Source organism: Rutidosis leptorrhynchoides, chromosome 1 (assembly GCF_046630445.1).
Source record: "Rutidosis leptorrhynchoides isolate AG116_Rl617_1_P2 chromosome 1, CSIRO_AGI_Rlap_v1, whole genome shotgun sequence".
In the NCBI taxonomy this organism is placed as follows: Eukaryota; Viridiplantae; Streptophyta; class Magnoliopsida; order Asterales; family Asteraceae; genus Rutidosis; species Rutidosis leptorrhynchoides.
This window is the reverse complement of record NC_092333.1, coordinates 515,902,004-515,923,214: the sequence shown is the minus strand read 5'-3', so window position 1 is coordinate 515,923,214 and position 21,211 is coordinate 515,902,004. Positions and strand designations below refer to the sequence as shown.

The 21,211-nt window shown below is 37.1% G+C and overlaps 2 protein-coding genes across 7 annotated transcripts; one reads left to right on the top strand and one right to left on the bottom strand.

Moving 5' to 3' along the window:
- The first annotated feature begins 8,179 nt into the window (after positions 1–8,179).
- LOC139876677 (protein EMSY-LIKE 1-like) lies at positions 8,180–13,832 on the top strand. Its single transcript, XM_071864049.1, has 9 exons — positions 8,180–8,389; positions 10,566–10,686; positions 10,772–11,065; positions 11,155–11,355; positions 11,456–11,524; positions 11,724–11,954; positions 12,076–12,144; positions 12,243–12,306; positions 13,340–13,832. Exons 2-9 carry the CDS (start codon positions 10,585–10,587, stop codon positions 13,504–13,506), a joined length of 1,197 nt encoding a protein of 398 aa, XP_071720150.1. The 5' UTR covers positions 8,180–8,389; positions 10,566–10,584; the 3' UTR covers positions 13,507–13,832.
- A 132-nt stretch (positions 13,833–13,964) lies between these two features.
- On the bottom strand, positions 13,965–18,832 carry LOC139886646 ((+)-neomenthol dehydrogenase-like). 6 transcript variants are annotated; one of them, XM_071870579.1, is made up of 6 exons: positions 18,668–18,832; positions 15,653–15,739; positions 15,099–15,342; positions 14,924–15,001; positions 14,644–14,829; positions 13,965–14,563 (listed from the first exon to the last, which is right to left on the bottom strand). In XM_071870579.1, the coding sequence occupies exons 1-6, from the start codon at positions 18,829–18,831 to the stop codon at positions 14,186–14,188; spliced, it is 1,137 nt and encodes a 378-aa protein (XP_071726680.1). In that variant the 5' UTR covers position 18,832; the 3' UTR covers positions 13,965–14,185. The 6 variants fall into 6 exon arrangements, with proteins under 6 accessions (XP_071726680.1, XP_071726681.1, XP_071726682.1 ...); XM_071870580.1 differs by having other exon boundaries at positions 15,653–15,736; XM_071870581.1 differs by having other exon boundaries at positions 15,653–15,727.
- Between the last annotated feature and the right edge of the window lie 2,379 nt (positions 18,833–21,211).

Sequence of the window (21,211 nt, the reverse complement as noted above, 5' to 3'; positions counted from 1 at the left end):
ATGATGTCGAATGCACATATGAATCAGGGTAATATAATTTCCGGGATTATATTACGGTGACTCGTATGAACGTTCCGACATTATGACATAAAGAATTTAAGGCGAGTCGAAAAAAAAAAAAAAAAAAAAAAAAAAAAAAAAAAAAAAAAAAAAAAAACTTCTCTTTATCTTTATCCTATATCACGGTTAGTATTATTGAGAATACTAATCAATGATATTCTTGTGTCTTGAAGGAACAATGGCTCCTCGTCGTGTACGCCGAAATGAAACTCCCGAACAAGCTCTCGAACGGATGATAGCTACCGCCGTAGATGCGGCCATGGCCGGTCACTCATCCAACAACAATAATAATAACAACCACAACAACAACAACGATGGAGCCGGAAACTCAAACGAGGGATGCTCTTATAAAGCTTTCATGGGGTGCAAACCTCACACTTTTGATGGAACCGGGGGACCGGTCGTGCTCACCCGATGGTTTGAGCAAACGGAAGCCGTCTTTAGCATAAGCGGTTGTCGGGACCAAGACAAGGTCAAATACTCCACTCACACTTTCTCCGGAATTGCTCTAACATGGTGGAACACCTATGTTCAATCGGTGGGTACCGATGAAGCTCATGCCCTCTCTTGGGCCGATCTAAAGGAAAAGATGATTGTTGAATATTTTCCGCGCGAAGAAACCCGAAAGCTTGAGGAAGAACTAAGAGCTTTGAAAGCAGTCGGAAACGATCTTAAAGCTTATAATCAACGCTTCGCCGAACTATCCTTGATGTGTCCTAATCTTGTTAACCCCGAATCTCAAAGGATTGAGCTCTACATGCTCGGTCTTCCAAAAAGCATCAAACAAGGGGTGATGTCATCCAAACCCACTACTCATCAAGCCGCTATGAACATGGCTCGCCAACTAATTGAAACGGTTGACGAAATCGTAGTTCCGGCACCTAAGGCCGAGGATAAATCGGGCGGCAACAAAAGAAAGTGGGAACCCTCCCAATCAAGCAACAACAACTTTGCTAAGAAGCCTTACACCTCCGACGGCAAGAAAGGTTATGCCGGGAACCTACCTCTTTGCAACAAATGCAACAAACATCACTTTGGCGAATGTAGTAAGTTAATTTGCCACCGGTGCCAAGGAGTTGGTCATAAGGCCAACGATTGTAAAAGTGCCACTCCCGTCGCTCGAAAGTGGCCCAATGCACCAAAGACGGGCACTTGTTACGAATGTGGCCAAACGGGTCATTATAGAAATGCATGCCCAAAGAAGAAAGATAACCCCAATACGCGCGGCCGAGCTTTTAACATCAACACCGAGGAAGCCCGGGATGACACTGAACTAGTCACGGGTACGTTTCTTCTCAACAATTCTTATGTCTCCTGTTTATTCGATTCGGGTGCCGATAAATGCTTTGTATCCAAGACTTTGACTCATTCTTTTAGCACTCCACCTCTTCCATTAGATACCACTTATACCATTGAAGTGGCTAACGGGAAACTATTAAGTGCCGACACATATTACCGGGGGTGTACGATAAACATTTTGGGTAAGGAATTTGAAATTGATTTGATACCCATGGAACTAGGAAGCTTTGATGTAATAATCGGTATGAATTGGTTAGTCAAAACGAAATCTCACATTCTTTGTGATCTTAACGCAATCCGAATTCCTATCGAGAATGGTGAACCTTTGATCGTCTATGGCGATAAGAGTTGCACCGGACTCAACCTCGTTTCGTGTGTTAAAGTTAGAAAACTACTCCGTAAGGGTTGTTTTGCGATCCTTGCTCACGTTAAGAAAGTCGAGTCCGATGAGAAGCACATCGATGATGTGCCAATTGTTAGTGACTATTCCGATGTATTTCCCGACGAATTGCCGGGTCTTCCGCCTCATCGACCGGTTGAATTCCAAATCGATCTTATTCCGGGAGCCGCACCCGTAGCACGTGCACCGTATAGACTTGCTCCATCCGAAATGCAAGAATTGCAAAGTCAAATCCAAGAACTACTTGATCGTGGTTTTATCCAACCTAGCCATTCACCTTGGGGCGCTCCGATTTTGTTTGTTAAAAAGAAAGACGGATCCCTACGAATGTGCATTGATTATCGTGAACTAAATAAATTGACGGTTAAGAACCGATATCCTCTTCCTCGCATCGATGACCTCTTTGATCAACTACAAGGGTCTTGTGTATATTCGAAAATCGATCTCCGCTCGGGTTATCATCAATTGAGGGTTAAAGGGGAAGATGTCTCCAAAACCGCTTTCCGAACTCGTTATGGTAGTTATGAATTCCTTGTCATGCCATTTGGTCTCACTAACGCACCGGCGGTGTTCATGGATCTTATGAACCGCGTGTGCAAACCGTATCTCGATAAATTCGTTATTGTGTTCATCGATGACATATTGATCTATTCTAAAAATGAAGAAGAGCACGAACAACATCTCCGACTTGTGCTTGAACTTTTAAGACAAGAACAACTCTATGCCAAATTCTCCAAGTGTGAATTTTGGTTAAAGGAAGTTCAATTTCTTGGTCATGTTGTAAGTGACCAAGGTATTAAAGTCGATCCAACGAAAATCGAAGCCATTAGCAAATGGGAGACTCCTACTACTCCTACTCACATTCGTCAATTTTTGGGTCTCGCCGGGTACTATCGTAGATTCATCGAAAATTTCTCTTTGGTTGCACGTCCTCTAACCGCATTGACTCACAAGGGAAAGAAATTCATTTGGGCGACCGAACATGAATCCGCATTCCAAATCTTGAAAACGAAGCTAACCACCGCTCCTATCTTGTCACTTCCCGAAGGCAATGATGACTTTGTTGTATATTGCGATGCCTCAAAACATGGTTTTGGGTGTGTATTGATGCAACGAACGAAAGTCATTGCTTATGCTTCTCGACAACTCAAAATCCATGAACGAAACTACACGACGCATGATCTCGAACTCGGAGCCGTCGTCTTTGCACTTAAAATGTGGAGACACTATCTTTATGGAACCAAGAGTACTATCTTCACCGATCACAAAAGCCTTCAACACATTTTCGATCAAAAGCAACTAAACATGAGACAACGAAGGTGGATTGAAACCTTAAACGACTACGATTGCGAGCTTCGTTACCATCCCGGGAAGGCAAATGTAGTAGCCGATGCCTTAAGTCGAAAAGAAAGAGCGGTGCCTCTCCGTGTCCGAGCTTTAAACATCACCATTCACACCAACCTTAATAGCCAAATTCGGGTAGCCCAAGATGAGGCTCTCAAGGATGAAAACATCTCTCTCGAACACTTGAACGTCCTCACCTCTCGATTCGAAGTTAAAGAAACCGGACTCCGATATTTCGCCGGAAGAATTTGGGTGCCTAGTTATGGGGACCTACGAAGCCTTATTTTAGATGAAGCCCATAAGTCACGATACTCGATTCACCCCGGTGCCAATAAGATGTACCACGACCTTAAACAGCTATATTGGTGGCCGAACATCAAAAGGGACGTAGCTACTTATGTTTCCAAGTGTTTGACATGTTCCAAAGTCAAAGCCGAACACCAAAGACCGTCCGGACTACTTCAACAACCCGAGATCCCGCAATGGAAGTGGGAAAGGATAACGACGGATTTTATCACCAAGCTACCAAAAACGACGGGCGGTTATGATACCATTTGGGTTATTGTTGACCGTCTCACCAAATCCGCACACTTCCTTGCCATGAAAGAAACGGACAAAATGGAGAAACTTGCACAACTTTACATTAAGGAGGTCGTAGCCCGACACGGTGTACCATTATCGATTATCTCCGACCGAGATGGCCGTTTCGTTTCTAGATTTTGGCGTACATTGCAAGAAGCGTTGGGAACGCGTTTAGACATGAGCACCGCATATCATCCTCAAACCGATGGACAAAGCGAACGTACAATTCAAACCTTAGAAGACATGTTACGAGCTTGCGTGGTTGATTTCGGAAAAGCTTGGGACAAGCACTTACCTCTCGCCGAGTTCTCTTATAACAATAGTTATCACGCGAGTATTAAAGCCGCACCTTTTGAAGCACTATATGGCCGCAAATGTCGTTCACCTCTTTGTTGGGCCGAGGTAGGCGACGTGCAAATCACCGGACCCGAACTCATTCACGAAACCACCGAGAAAATCGTTCAAATCCGAGATAGGCTTAGGACGGCCCGAAGTCGTCAAAAGAGCTATACCGACAAACGACGCAACGATCTTGAATTTCAAGTCGGTGACCGAGTAATGTTAAAAGTCGCACCTTGGAAGGGTGTAATCCGTTTTGGGAAACGCGGGAAGCTAAATCCGCGGTATATTGGTCCTTTCGAAATCTTGGAGTGTATTGGAACCGTTGCTTATCGTTTAAATCTTCCGCCTCAATTGAACTCCGTTCATCCTACCTTCCATGTATCTAACTTGAAAAAGTGTCTTGCCGAACCCGATATCGTCATCCCTCTTGAGGAACTTACTATTGATGACAAACTTCATTTTGTGGAGAAACCGGTTGAAATTGTGGACACCTCCGTCAAGACATTGAAACAAAGCCGAATCCCGATTGTCAAGGTTCGTTGGAATGCCAAAAGAGGACCCGAGTTTACTTGGGAAAGACAAGATCAAATGCAAAAGAAGTATCCTCATCTATTCGTGAATTCAGAAACGCAAGATCTCGAGGAAGAAACAACGACTACTACGCCTACTTAAATTTCGGGACGAAATTTCTTTTAAGGAGTAGGTAATGTAACATCCCGCCTTTTTCCGTTTACTTTTCCGTTATACTAATATAAAGTCCGTTATATGTTTATAACATCTCCCGTTGATACGCGTTTTAAATTATCTCGTTTAGGTAATTCCCGCACCCGAGCGAAAGTTGAGGGACTAAACTTGACAAGGGATCAAACCCTTGACTAGGTCAAAGGGTCAAACCCCTTTCACCCATTCATTTCATCTTCATCTCTCTCTCTTTCTCTCTAGCAAGAACACACACACCCAATTTCCTTTCTCATTCATTCATCATCTAAATCCGGATTAGGGAGCTAGCAACCAAATAAATTACATATTTGTGATCCTCTCTTCATCCTCTTCATTTTGGTACCAACTTCATCTCATTTGGGTAACTTTCTAAAATCACTAGATTTTGTGTTCTTGATGTTTTTAACTTATAAAAGTGTTAATTAGTGTCTATGGCTCAAGTCTAACATGAATATATGATTTATATGCTCGATCTCGTTGTTTTAGTGTAACTAGCATGAACTTGAATTTTGGTGTGTTGTTCTTGAATTTTGGATGATCATATGTTGTTAGATGTTGAAAGTTGATGTTTTAAAAGTGTTACTAGCATCATTAGCTTCATGTTGATATATAGATTGATCAAAGAAACTTCAAAAACGTGATTATTGATTTTGGTGTTGCTTGACTAGGGTTTGCTAGTTCTTGAAATGAATTTTTGGATGCTTGAATGCCATGGAATGTTAATTGTTAGTGATTAGTTGTAATGTATGCTTCATTACCTTCAAAACGGCATATCATATGTGTAAATTGGATTCCCGGAACTTAAAATGCATATTGATGAACTTGAGGCTTTGAAATGAGCGTTTATTGATCACATGACGAGAATTCGATTGTTGTAAATGATGTTTTTGTTTGAGGATTTGTGTTTAGTTGTGTTCCTTGTCAAAAGAGCTTTCCAACGGTATAAGATACGTCTTCTAATTGTTTGCGGTTTGCGTTTTGCGTTTGTTTGAAGTTTTGACCAAGACTTGAACCTTGAAACTGGTCTGGTGCCAGACCACGTGTTATGTCGCGGCGCGACACCTCTGGCCGCGGCGCGGCATATGCCGTGGTCAGATTCTGACCTACTTTGTCAAATTTAGGAAAATGTTTGGCATACTACGGACCTCCGATTCACATGAAACTTGTTCTAACATGTTCATATATGATTAAAAACCTCAGAAAAATAGTTCGGAACCCGACCCGAACGTGTTGACTTTCGTTGACTTTGACCGACCAAAGTTTGACTTTTAATCAAACTTAACCAAATATTTGTGCAATCGTTCTAACATGTTTTTATACTTGTACCTTGCATGAAACATGACAATTTGCTTCACATGCTATATTAATCGAGTCGTATTGAGCCATAGGACTAATTGAACATCTTTGACCTATCGTGTTTACCGTTATTGATACAACCTATTGTTTAGGTCAAGACTAGCATTGTTCTTTGCACACGTTTACTTGTTGAAGTACTTTACTACTCGTGCACTCAAGGTGAGATCATAGTCCCACTTTTACTCTTTTTGAACTTACATTTGGGATGAGAAAACATAAACATTTCTTTACTAAGTGAACACAAGTACAGGAAAACAAACATTCTACATACGAGTTTAGAACAAAATCCTCAATTCGATTATCATTAGTTACACTTGCCGGGTGTAAGCGAGAACTTATGTTGTATGGATCCATATGGGTTTGACAAACCCTCATTCAAACGGTTCGCTACCGTTTACGAATGAAATATATTTTCGAGAAACAGTGTATGTTCTAGCACTAAGTGATGGGGTTCAATGGAAGGAAACGTTAAGCATTGATAATTGGGTGCTCGTGAAACAAACTTTTGGAATGTATTACTATTATTTCATTGATGCAAATCTTGTGGTTCACTTGTACTTACTTACTTAAACCTATGATTTCACCAACGTTTTCGTTGACAGATTTCTATGTTTTTCTCAGGTCCTTGAACGATACATGATACATGCTTCCGCTCATTATTTGATACTTGCATTGGATGTCGAGTATATGTGCATTTCATGGAGCGTCTTTTGACTTTACTTTAAACCGTGTCGCCTAGATTTCATTCGTATTATAACGTTGTAACTTAACTATTGGTTGAACAATTCTTGTAAACTTTGGGAACAATCTTTATTTCGAAATGAAGGCGACATATTTTGGTCAAACTTTGTCTTAAAGACTTATGACCACGTAACGGGACCTAAGTAGACGGCGCCGTCAAACATGATTTGGTCGGGTCGCTACACGATATAATTCGACCGCTAAAAGAAAAGGTCGATTCGAAAGCTACGGTTGAAGCTTGAGTGACAAATAAGTCAAGAGCCATAACGAATAATATTGGATAAGTGTTTATGTCTTCTTTTGATTTTCATCAAGTTAAAACGTCAAAGTTGTGAAATGAATCGGGATTCATGTTTAGTGAAAAGTTTTCAATCTTGTATTTTCCCAACTCGTTTGTAGGTGTCGATGTCCATGCACGCTTCGAAGCGTCTTCACATAAATGGTAAAAAAAAAGACTTATATTAAGGTCTCAAGACCTTCGAGAAGACGATCCGGCCACAAATTGGTCAACAACTGAGTTTGTTTGTCGACCATATTTTGTTGCATAAATACCAATAATTGTTAAAAAAATGGTATTGATTCGCACAGTTGTTTTGATTTTTTCTTCTTTTCATTAGATATACTAACTAATTATATACAGAGTATATGATATGATAGAAAATCGTTGTAAAAAGTTGAGAAAAGAATTAAAAAATAAAAGACGGGAGGGCTTAAAATAAATAATAAAATGAGGCTGAAGAGTGAGATGATTTGAATATAAAATTTGAAAATATGCAGGGGCTAAATTTGGGGAAAAAAAGTTAGAGGGTACAAAGTGTAAAAATTGAGGTGTAGAAATTGAAAATTCACATGGGCTAGAATCGGACAAAAATTTTTAAAGGGTAAAAGTATAAATTTTCAAGTCTAATAAAAATAGACATGGAGCGAATAGTAAAATCATCGTCCAATCGGACATGTCACGTGTACACAAAGTCTTACTCCTATGCTTTCATTATTGATACTTATACATTAATATAATTAAGATTACATTGGTTCAGTTCTCGTTCTGTCATAGGAGGAAGTGCTCACGCGTCCCTATTGTGGCAGTCTATCGTCGTTGTTGAAAGTAGTTTAAAAAAAACAATAATCGGTCATTTTTGTTTTTTTGTTTAATTTGAAGTCTATAAGGGCTGAAATTCACATTCATAAAAGTTGAAGGGTGATAAATGTAGCTCATTAAAAAGAAACGGACCCAAGAGACAAACAAAATCCAATTCAAAAACAATTTCATGTCCGCGTTGCAAATTGCAATTTATCCATTCATTCAATTTGCCTATATATATATAAACACCCAATTTACATAATCCAATTTGTATCCATCTTCAAACCAAAATACGTCACTCCTACAAAATTAATGCAAAAATGATACAACAACCAGTCCTTTGCATTCTCTGATTGGTTAAAATCGAAGCTCTTTTACCATTTTTACCAATTTCGTTGGTTTCTAGGGTTTTTTTTGCCACATCTCTTATAAGATCCGGTCTTTGCGATTCAATTCTACCAACGGTGAGTTAATTTGATGCGGTTCTATTTTCTAATTTTCTGTTTAGGGTTCTATTGAAAAGCAGTAGTATGCGAATGCTATTAATTCGTTTTTATTCTTTTGTTCCGAGCTGTACTTGTTTAAAATTGAATTGTGTAGGTTTTTGAAATTAAGGATATAATATATGTTTGTGCACTAAGACAACAAATTTAGGCTTGGGTGGAGCTTATTTAGGGCTTGTATTTAGGGTTTTTGATTTAGAAAATGAGCATTATTCTCTAAATTAATGATTTAGTTACTAAAATATGTCAGTCTTGTGATATTGTTTGAATAACTGTTCCCTATAGGGCTATAGGTTTAGCTTTGCTTAGTTGTTTTACAGAGCTAAAGTGAATATAACTAGGAGCATTGAGGGTGGGTTATTCGATAGGTATGAGTTTCGAAAGAGATTATTATTCTTTTGTGACAGTTGTATGCAATTTTCCGTAGTAGTAGTAGTAGTAGTAATGCATCTTTTCATTCTTGTGTAGTTCCATTGGATAAGGTGCCAAAGGTTAATAACTACTCCTATATTATAGCTACAAGCCAATCCTTACAGAGTTTTTTTCCCCTTTCTTAATGAAAGGCAAATCCTTACGGAGATAAGAGAGAAATAACAAAAAATACAATATGATACTTTAATCTGCAGCTAAGTTCTTTCTTTCCTGTCAAAGTACTGTTACTTTCCTCCTTTGTTAAATAAAACATGAGTATATGACTATGTATATCCATAATAAGAACGGTATCAACAGATATATCGTACCCTGTAACTTGACACAAAGTGGAGTTCAGTTACTTTGTGCATAATTGATTTTCTTTGTTTATAAATCTTCATACTTCCACTATTTTTCTCATTACATGCACTTCCATGTTTCTGGCATCTAAATCTATACATTGATATAGAAGTACTTGTCTTCGGAAGCCATTTATTATGGTTTTGAGTTAGAAATGAACACTGTTCTCAATCAATATGATGATTTAGTTAGTAAAATACGCCAGTCTTGTGATATTGCTTGAATAACTGTAATTGTTCCCTATAGGGTTAGCTTTTCTTAGTTGTTTTACAATGTATATAGCTAGGAGCTTTGAGGGGGTGTTATCCGATATCTACGAGTTTCGAAAGAGATTAGGGTTTCTTAGTGACAGTTGTATGCAATTTTCAGTAGTAATAATGCATCTTTTCAGCTTGACTTCTTTCACAAGAAGAAGTTAATTTGAACCAGATGGTTTGGTTTTAGCTTAGTAACTGCAATAAGTGCTTGATTGCTTTTGATAGTGTGCCGTGTTCACATTCCTTGATGAAACAAAGAAATCGTAACTGCCATCTTTAGATCGTAAGCAGAACCTCATGAAACAAAGAAATCGTAGCTGTATCTATAGTTTAAGATCCGTATTGTGATGGTTTCAATCCCAATGATAAAATCCAAACCATCAAAACGAACAATTATTCTTTACCTAAACCCAAAACCCAATCCTAGGTTCTTCAAAAACTCCCTTTATGATTCACCATTATCATTTTATCCTCTTAAAGACAATGTACTGCTGTTGTAGAATTACTTCAGTGTGAACAGTCAACTGCTACATTCCAGCTTCTAGATTCTGCACTAATACTTATAGACTGCTAATGCTAAACTCCAATCATGGTCAATGCAATAGTCCAACTTCTAGATCAGAACTTGAAATAAAGTTTTTTTTAAAAGAAATTGTTTATGGAGATATAGTCAGTGATCAAGTTAACGTTGTAATTGAAGATTTTACTATTAACCAATTAACGTTGTAATTGAAGATTTGACTATTAGCCATAGGTTTTCAGTGGTGACTATAATAATTTGAAAGCCAAAAATTTCTAGCGAGTAAATTTCTCTTAAGAAAAATAATGGTAATATCACTTGATCATCATATTATTCATTGGATTATGTGTCCACATGATTAATTTAGTGATCAACATAAAGTTATCAAGTAATAATGAACTATGGTTCCACATGATTGACATATCTCAGTTTCGCAGATGTTTTTGATCAGTGTATTGTGTTATTCCTCATGCATCAGTACGATACATTTCTAATGTTATTGTTGTATCTTATATGTGTGCCATATGATCTCTAATCTAAAAGATTTTCATATTTATTTGTTTACGATGACACCAACAAAATAATACAGGGTTCCATCAACTTTTGCAATGATGCTACATGAGATGGAGTCGCAGATTCATTACCTTGAGCAAATAGCATACAGTTCAGTGCTACGAGCTTTCAAAGCACAGTCTGATGCCCTTTCATGGGTACACCTTTCTGCAAATGTTTATCCTAAATTGAAATTGTTTATGCTAAATAGCTTAAGCATTGTAATTAAATATAATATGTCAGGAGAAGGAAGGTTTAATTACAGAACTTCGAAAAGAGCTTCGAGTCTCAGATGATGAACATAGAGAACTACTCTCCAAGGTAAACACTGACGATATCATTATAAGGATCAGGGAGTGGAGGACTTCAGGTGGGACCCGCAGTGCAATGCTCAACATCCCTCAATCTATTCATGACCCTATTTCAATAAGTCCAACTGTTTCAGCATCACGGAAGAGGCAAAAGACATCTATGCCACTATCTTTACCGACTCAATCTTTTCCTGGCTTGGGAAGTGGAATCCACACCCCGAAACCTGTGAGTTGATTAAGATTCCAAATTTGAATGTGATCTTAGTGATGGTTTTGGTATATTTGACTGATGGTTCATTTTAAATGTCAATAAAGTCCCCGAGATACCCATTAATGGGGCGAACTCCAAGGGGAGTGCTTTCAAATCATGGCTCTTCTGTTGTTCCTTTAGCAAACGAAGCAACAGATGTGAGTACAACTACAAGGGATCAGTTAATTGGGAGGAAGCTGAAAACTAGATGGCCTGATGATAATAACTTCTATGAGGCTGTCATTGTTGACTACAATCCTTTACAGGTATCTTCTAGATCCAATTGTTAGCGCTTCGTGTCTTCTTTTAACATAGTCATGCAAATCTAGCATCTATTATCGTTAATATATATTTTATTGTTGCCAGGGACGACATGCTTTGGTGTATAATAAAAACACACCACAGGAAAGCTTTGAATGGGTTAGTCTCAAAGAGGTAAATTGTTGGGATCATCTGAAGTTTTTCATGTTGCTAACTACTTTATTATTACCTTTTTTTCCTTATCATAAGTAAAATATTTTGCTTAGACCTTAAAATGTTACTGATATTTTTAAAAAACTCACTAGTTGACCGAGTAGATTGACTTGTGTTTTTGAAAAGTTGCATTCTCTAAACAGTTGTGTATGCATGCCAGATTCCTCCTGAGGATATCCAATGGATAGACGAGGAGCCGAGATACCATCAAGCTAGTCATGGTCATGGTCATGGTGGCTATAGCAATGAAATTAGCCTTAGCCATGGTGTTGGAAGGGGTAGAGGGAACACAAAGGACCAACCTAGAAGAGGATACCCACTTCAGCCTAATGGTAATTTGAAGTCGTCAGATGAAATTGAGATACTTCACACAGACACGCTTATAAAGGAGGTACTATCATTGTTGATCTTAATTCTTCAATGATCATACCTTTTCTTTTCCACTCATGGCCCACATGTATTAAAAAAGTTACCCCGTATTAGCTTTTGCGATAAGCCGTAAATTTTGGCAGGTGGAAAAGGTATTTGATACTACTCATCCTGATCTGCTTGAAATTGAAAAGGCGAAGAAAATGCTCAAGGTATGGCATGGGAAGTTGAAACTAACACATGGATTATCGAAAATAATTATTTCAGGGTAAGCTGTATAACATTTTTTTTTGTTGTGCGTATGATCTAGGATCATGAACGAGCACTGATTGATGTCATTGCGAAGCTTGCTGATGCATCTGACAGTGATAGTGGTAATATTCATGTTTACATTACTGCTTTTGTATTCTTATATACTTTTTGTGTTAACAACTCTCTTCGATTTGGCCATAGTGAACTTAGCACATAAGAAGAGAACAATCCGTTTTGTAAAGGATTAAATTACACTTTTTTTTTTTTTTGGGTGGGTTCAACATAGTGTGACAATCTTTTTGGTGGGTTCGGCGGAGTGTTGTATTATCTGCATACTGTTTAAGTCCTAGATATGTCATATGGGTATGGGTGCGTGATACAAATACTCAATGATGTGCCTTAGCTGAAATACTTTAATAGGGTGTTTTTATTGATTATAAAAGATTACCCGTGTGCATTTTTTATTCGAATGCACATTTTCTAGGGATTATAACATGCTGTAGGTATCACCAGTGACAGGTAATAATGTATTAGGGGTATAGATGATAATGTCTACTGTAATCTATTCCTACATTACATTTTCACATGCATCTGAAACAAGTTGGTCTAAATAGGTTCGGGATGTTAACATGTATATCTGTTTAACATTTTTAACAGACGAGCTGTATTTGTGTTGGGCGGGTGTTGGCCTTCCAACCTATCAACCCATATAAAATCAATAGGTTTATAACTTATAAGTTCTACTTGTCAAATCCTTAAACCCTCTTACAATCCTTTTAACCTGATTAGAAGTTCTTTAACTGGCAAACCATTTAACCCTGCTAGATAAACAGGTTAGGTGAACGGTATCTGAGTTTCATGGGTTATCGTGTTAAGTGTGTTCTGTTTACGAATGAATTTTTGACGCTATTAACAAAACGAGTCTTATTCTGGTTGGGTATTTATAACTTGCTAAACCGAGCCCAACATGAACTCTACCCAAATAATCAGTCAACTGACTCTTATATAAATCTTTTTGTATCTTGTCAAAAACTAGGGGGATGATATCTTATAACCCCCCTGACTATCATGTATGGCTAATATGAGGTGATTTTTTTTTTAGTTTTGTAACTCTTATGGATGAGTTTTGCTTTCAACGTTTACTATCCAACTCAGGTGGAGATCGTCGTTTCATGCATGGGCAAGCGACAGACGGAGAGGTAGCACCTAGAAGCATACAGTATGGAAGTATTCAGTACGGAAGATCAGATGGTACAGGAATGGCAAGAGGAAGCATAACAGCAACTGATAACCAGCCAGAGGAGTATGTTGATATCCTCTAGTTCTTCTATCCATACTGTAGATCTGAATCCAACCCTTTTCGACCTGTAAACCTCTCCTCTAACTTCAGAAATTAGTATTTTAGTTTCTCTTTTCGGATTTTGTTTGTAATCAATGTATAGACGGTATCATAGAAGTAGATTGCACATACTAACATTTAAAACTGTGCCCTGAAGCACACCTTTTAATGCCAGGTTTCTATGTCTACAATTAGGAAATGCAGGACATAATTATATTTCCCATTGCCATTTGAGAATCAGCACCATCAATTCCTTGATGCAAATGCTTGGAAATCTTTATTTTATTAGAAAATCAACCAAATCTCTTTCGCGTGTATTGTTATTTTGTGGTTGCATTCTTTGTTTAACATTTTTTGCCGTGCTCGATTTTGATTGGGAGTTATTTTTAATCATCTGGGTATGAACATGAATTTTGCTAAGAAGCAAGAGTACATCGTGTATACAACCAACACAAGTTGGTGTTTTGTTTTTCCATTGTTCGTAAGCAGGTGCATCAAACCAACAAAAATTCTCTTTTTGTTCAAAACTGAAGTTTGATACAGAAAATTACCATATCAGATACAAGCTATTGTCACATTATTGCAGCATCAGTTTTTGATACGGTAAAGGCATGTAGCCAAGCTAAGTTACAACAATCGGATACCTGAAAACGACCACTTGGTCAAAATTCTGCAACATGTGTACGATCAAAATAACAACCAGAAGGACCACCTTCGGGTAAAAGAGCCAACATAACAGAACCTTGAGCTCCTCCTTCTAACGTCATAGTACCTGTGTGCCAATTTATATCGGTGTCAACGTATCCAGGATGTACACAATTAATGCACATCTCCGGGTATGTCTTTGCAAGAACTCTAGTGTAGGCATTGAGCATGGCCTTTGACACACTATAAGCCGGTAACATCTTTGACCACCCATTGACTTCGAGTTCATCGTTCCTCAAATCACGTATAAACTTCTCAACAAAACCATCAATCTTCTCTTCAGTCAAAGATTCTAAATCTCCAAGTTCTTTTCTAATTTGTTCATTTGGTATTCTCTACAACAAAAATCATATACACATTCTAAGATAAATTAATATGAAACAAAAAAATTAATCCTAATAAATCGAACACTCACCCATAATTCTCCACGTAAGGATGATACATTTACGATCCTAGCACCAGAAGTTGAATTTTGTAGAAGTGGAAGGAGTGCCCGTGTTACGTTCTTGACACCGTAGTAGTTCGTGTTAAGGCATTCTTTTGCTGTTTCATTAGTTGTTTTCATCACCCCTTGTACTATATTTGTTGCCTTGTCTGAGAGCTAAATTAAAAATTCAAAATGACATAACATTATATTAGGTTATATCATAAATCTTGATCTAAATTGGAAGCAAGTCATATATGGTCAAACTAACCCAATTTTCTGGATCTATATTTAGGGCCCTTAGACCATTTTCATCAACTACAACTCCAGAAGCACCAGCATTATTCACCTTGTGATATTTTTAAATTTAAAACAATAATCAAAGGATTAATAAGAGTAGTATTTATTCAAAATTCTCATAGCATTCGAAAATGTGTTGACTTTACCAAGATATCAAGTTTTCCGAATTGGGTAAGGATGAACTTGGCCAAAGCTTGTATACTTTGCGGGTCTTGTACATCAAGTTGATGATAGAGCACATTTGATAAACCAAGTCCATGTAGCAAAGACACGGCATCGGTACCCCTTTTCTCATTTCTGGCTGTCAATACAACTGTCACACCTAAAGCTGCGAGTTGTCTAACTGTCTCAAATCCAATGCCTTTGTTTGCTCCAGTCACAACTGCATACCTAAAAGCACCAACATATCAAATAAATTGGTAGTTCAACAAAAGTGATATTGTACTCAATGTTATCACTCACCTGAAGTATCCACCCAGGTCGCCTTTCACTTCGTGCGGGGGCAAAGGGAGGGGGTTTTACCGGCCATGCCCTCGGATTGGTCCGGGTTTCCTCCAGGGCAGTAGTTGGGGGCGGGTTATGCAACTACGGGAAATGAACGCGTGGGTGGTTTAGTCCCCCTGGGTGATCCCAAACTGATGTCCGAAAAAAAAAAAAAAAGAAAGGTTCTTAAACAAGTATCATGTTTATAAAATCGTACCTCTGTGTTGTTTGTTTCCCATTCATCATCGTTGCTCCTGCCTTGCAGTTTCTCTTCAGGTTATCCTTACATATGCTATTAAACCTACTATTAGAAGATAAAAAAAAAACAACCAATAATTTGGTGCACATGACTGGTTTTTGGTATGCAGATATTAGTCAGTTTGAGAGAATTTATCCATATGTACTATTGCATACCTAGAATAATTTGTATGGTAGTACATCACGATATTCAAATTATTAAATCCACTATTACAAAGGAGGCCTCGAGGGAGAACAAAGTAATCGACCGCTCGGGGCCCAAAGTTTTCAGGGGCCCAATTTTCATATATATATATACATAATACATATATGATCGGAGATTTGAGAAACACAGGAACTAGGGAAACACAACCTGAAACAGCGAAGGGGAAGCGCAGTAGGCCCTAAACAACAATCAAAGGCCCAAGAAAAAAGAGAAATCAATGTCCACTAGCATTCATTTGGGTCTTTTCTCAAATAGCTTATATTATTCGTTAAGGCCTAATGCCTTTTTTTTTTCCAGCTCGTTCTAGGTACTTAAATTCTTGGGACCGACCCTACACCATTACATATTTGATAAATTTTCCTTTAACTCACCAGTCTCAGTACATATTTAACAACAATAATTAAATAACGATACAAAATCAATCAAACTAGGTCTAACATCAAGAAGTCTGATTGAATAATGAGCAAGAAATTTCATGACTCATAATTGTATCACCTTCTGGTTTGTTTTAATAACCCAAATTAACATTTATAAAATGCAATCAATAACAACATTAAAACAATCGATTTAACTATATATACAATCTACATATCTGATTCCAAGAGTCATCTTATCCCCTTCTAGTCTATTAGACTTAACTCGAAAAGTAGTTTTAACCTTATGTAAATGTAACACACGTCCTTTTAACCTCATTTTCTAGGCTCATATTTCACCGGATTCTTTAACGATTTAACTTTTACATTCTCTACATTAATATCTCTATACAATTTACACTTTTATTGTACAATCATTTCTAAAGTATACATTTCATATCTCTACTACATAAACATCTGTAAAACATATGAAATCTCCTTATCTCCATCATTTCTATCTCAACGTTAACACTCTGCTTCGACTTATTTCCTTAAACATTTAACCTGGGATATCTGAGATAGATCTGTAAGCCTAAAGTCTTAGTTCGTTTCATTGTCCATGGGATTTGGTATGATACTTATGAGATCGATGAGAATTAGTTTCGAATATTTCTTCTTAGAGCGAATTGATTTGGCGGGACCACCACCCAATAGCACATTGCCACCTACAGAATTTCCTAATTGTTCAGAGCAACTAGAAAGAGATTCTTTAACCGGAAAGAATTCGGTTCAGATTGGGTGAGCGCGTGCGTTTTTCTATAAAAATATCACCTACAATGTCATGACATGCTCTTTCATATAAAAATACATATTGAGATCTCTTTGTTAAGGTATAACCGAGCTGTAATCATTTCTATTTTTCTTTGTTTGGATCCAATCATATAGATATGGATCAACACGTGTTAAACTTTAACTTTCATATTTACGACCGGTACATATCAACCATACATCACAAATATACATATTTTTTATTTTTATTTTTGGCAAAAATAACGGAAACTTTATTAAAAACCAAGAGAATACATCGAAGAAAGCGAACCAACCCAAAACAAGAGCTAACCCAAACTTGACTAACTAACCGAAAACAACTAAACCCACCAACCAAAAACAAAACAAAGTAGAGGGCAAAAATTCCACACCGACCGGTGGGAATCCTAACCATCTACCATACCAAAGTAAAAACCCGACAAAACATAAAAGACACACAACAAGCCAGCAAAACATATATACATATATCGCATGCCTAAAAACATGATATAAATGCATAGAAACATCTCTACTGCAACATTTAAAATATAACATACTAGCATATATCTATCTCTGTTTTCCGTAAATAACACGGTACTTACATTGCTTTTCAACTAGAGATTGGTCCATTTGCTTTTCAACTAAAGATTGGTCCATTTGCTTTTCAACTAGAGATTGGTCCATGCTTTCTATACTTGTACACTTAGCTTTATTTAGTTGTACTAACCTCTTTTCTTGTATTTTAACTTCATTCACTTGTACCCTGTACTTAGTGTAATAGTACTTGAACTTTCTGTTGGACTTGCATATATTCTCCCAATCTCTATATTAAATCGGGTACTAGATAATTTCTTGAAAGTGAAATAGTACTTGATTATGGATATACTTTCATGAAAGTACTTGAATTATGGGTAAACTAAAAAAAAAAAAAAGTAATGGATAATTCCTTTTATACCACAACATCTAGACTTTCATAGACTTTTTTTTTTTTTGGCAAAAAAACGAAAACCTTATAACCATTCTTAATCTTGAAAAGAGACAAGAAAACAAGAATACACAAGAAAACTACGGATGAGGCTCGAGAACAGTGAACAAGGCATTACAAAGAGATGAACGTGGCACTAACGAAAACCGAGCCTCGACTTCCATAGACTTTTCACATTAGCTATTTATAGGTAGTCAATGTGGCTTAATATAAATGAATCATCTAATTAGTCACTCTAGCTTCTTGAGGACAGTATAACTTCACCCTAGTGCATAACCACCTCATTTAATTTTGCTGTTCTATTTGTAGCATAATAAATATTTACTAATATTAAGCATTTATCGAACTATATTAAACAGATGTTTATAGTAAAAGTTTATATACACTGGCATCAACACTTGCCTAATTCAAAATCTTGTGAAAGCAGATTAAGAAGTCACATTAAAGAACACATTTGTATAAATAATTATCATATTTTAGGTACTTTGGTAATATGCAGCACAATAAAATTAGCAGCCAATCGTTGTCTTCAAAGTAGAGTGATATATAATCTGAATAATTTGTTAGAACAAAAACTAAAAAAAAAATGATAGATAATGTAAGAAAGGTGCAGAAGATAGTGACCAGAGGAATTGGTTGTTGGAGATGGGTTTATATTGGATCGATCTGCAAAAAGATAATGAAGAAGATGCTGTTACTTGATGTACGATACTTGTTGCCTGCAAAGTGTTTGTGAAAATGTCAGGGTGTGAATGGGTGTTAACCGCCGTATTCAAACTAATCACCATGCTTTACTACTGTCTAATAATTTGCTAATTCCGGATTTATAAACAATACATACATAATATACATATACGTATACTTAATGATACATTATTTATTATGAGTATTATATAGTGTATTATATTATATTATTTAATTTAATTTATTGTCACATTTTATATCTGTGTCCTTAAGTCAAGTAAAACTATTGGCTTCAGTTAAATTGTTAAATACCTATAGTAATAAATAAACTTTAATTTCGGTTATAAACTTCACCGATAAGTTTTCAAATTCAGGTATCAACTGATTATACATTAGTTCAATGTTTCGTTTTCATTGCTGACTGTTGGAAGCTTCGACGAGCCAACACACCCACTATAGAGGACCTAGGTTATACTCACTCACTAGACCAACACTTTACGTTGGTTAGCCTTTAATTTTATGAATCCTTAGTGCACAATAGTATTTAGGCGACAGTGTCGACCATATATCATTCAGGCGGTATAACCGACCATGTATCACTTAGGCGGCAGAGCCGACCATATAATAAAAATAACACAAGTGCACTAAGAACTCAAACACGAACTAAGGCTTAACCGAGAAACTTAACAAAGAACACTTTTATTAATACAAAGAAACAATTACAATATTATGGACTCAACTCACACTCTTATTTCTTCAAAACTTCTACTTCTAACTCTTCTTCACTTCTTACTTCTTCTCTACTTCACACTTCACTTACTCACACTTCTCACAAATAAAATCAACACCCATATTTATACTACTCCATGGAAACTTCTACACACTAGATTTTTCCATGAATAAATATCTAGATATTTTTACCACATAAAAATAACATCTAGATTTTTCTTCATATATATTAATATCTAGATATTTCTTTTACATTTTAATATCTAGATATTTATATACATTACTAATTCCATATTATCTAAATTTGCATTGTATTTTAACACTCCCCCTCAATGCAAATTTTCTTCCAATGATGTCTTGCAGACCATTCCAAGTGCTTCTCTGAATTTTGTAAACTTTGGTTTACTTAGACTCTTGGTGAATATATCTGCAACTTGTTCATCTGTCTTTGTTGGCACCATCTTGATCTCCCCTTCAAGGACCTTCTCGCGAACATAGTGATAGTGTACTTCTATATGTTTTGTTCTTGCGTGAAAGACTAGATTCTCTGCTAGACATATAGCTGATAGGTTATCACAGAAAAGCTCTACTTGATAGTCTGTTGATTGATGAAGATCTTCCATTAGTTGTTTCAACCATGTAATTTCTTGTGTTGCTGATGATGCCGATCGATATTCTGCTTCGGTGCTTGATAAGGATACAGTTGGCTGTCTCTTGCTGCACCATGATATTACTCCCGATCCAAGACTAAACATGTATCCAGTTGTTGATCGTCGTGTATCATAGTCTCCAGCGTAATCAGCGTCACAATATCCAGTCACGTGACATTCTTTTGTTTTCTTGTACAAAATGCCAAAGTTAATAGTGCCTTTAACATACCTTAAGATGCGTCGTACAACATCAAGGTGAGGCTTCTTCGGATTGCTCATGTATCGACTAACCACTCCAACTGCATAAGATATGTCTGGCCGGCTTAGTGTGAGATAAATAAGACTTTCGACCATCTTTCGATACATGGTAACATCTTGAAGACTTTTTCCTTCATCTGCTCGTAGTTTTGTATTCGGATCCATCGGAGTTGAGATAGGTTTGCAATTAAGCATTCCGTACTTTTGTAAAAGATCTCGCGCATATTTCTGTTGTCCTAAAAATAATCCTTCTCTTTTCTGCTCTATTTCGAGTCCAAGAAAATGTTTGAGTTCTCCAAGCTCCTTCATATGAAATCTGATAGACAGATTCTCTCTTGTTCTTTGGATCTCCTCATAGTGATCTCCCGTGATGATTAAGTCATCCACATATACTAGCACTATGGCTAGTTTTCCTTGATCTTGTTTCACAAATAAACTAGAATCTGAAGGAGCAACTGTGAAACCACTTTGTACTAAGAACTCGCCAATCTTTTCGTACCAAGCTCTTGGAGCCTGCTTCAAGCCGTATAGTGCTTTCTTTAATTTGCAGACATGGTCAGGATGGGACTTGTTCTCAAAGCCTCTTGGTTGCTCCATATAAATTTCTTTGTCAAGTTCTCCATGTAAGAAAGCATTATTGACATCCATCTGCCATAGCTTCCAAGATTTGCTAGCGGCTAAAGCTAGTAGAGCTTGAATTGTTGTGATCTTCGCCACTGGACTAAACGTTTCTTCATAATCCAGCCCATATTGTTGAGAAAAAGCTCTAGCAACAAGTCGAGCTTTATACCTTTCAATGGAGCCATCTGATCGAGTCTTCACCTTGTAAACCCATTTACAAGATATT

Coding starts and splice junctions, on each gene's coding strand:
- LOC139876677 (XM_071864049.1), top strand. CDS start 10,585: ATGATGCTACATGAGATGGAGTCGCAGATTCATTACCTTGAGCAAATA. Junction 11,066..11,154: donor GAATCCACACCCCGAAACCT/GTGAGTTGATTA, acceptor ATGTCAATAAAG/TCCCCGAGATACCCATTAAT. Junction 12,307..13,339: donor TGCATCTGACAGTGATAGTG/GTAATATTCATG, acceptor TATCCAACTCAG/GTGGAGATCGTCGTTTCATG.
- LOC139886646 (XM_071870579.1), bottom strand. CDS start 18,831: ATGGTGATTAGTTTGAATACGGCGGTTAACACCCATTCACACCCTGAC. Junction 15,740..18,667: donor TCCAACAACCAATTCCTCTG/GTCACTATCTTC, acceptor ATCTTCTAATAG/TAGGTTTAATAGCATATGTA. Junction 14,564..14,643: donor CCTTACGTGGAGAATTATGG/GTGAGTGTTCGA, acceptor TTTTTGTTGTAG/AGAATACCAAATGAACAAAT.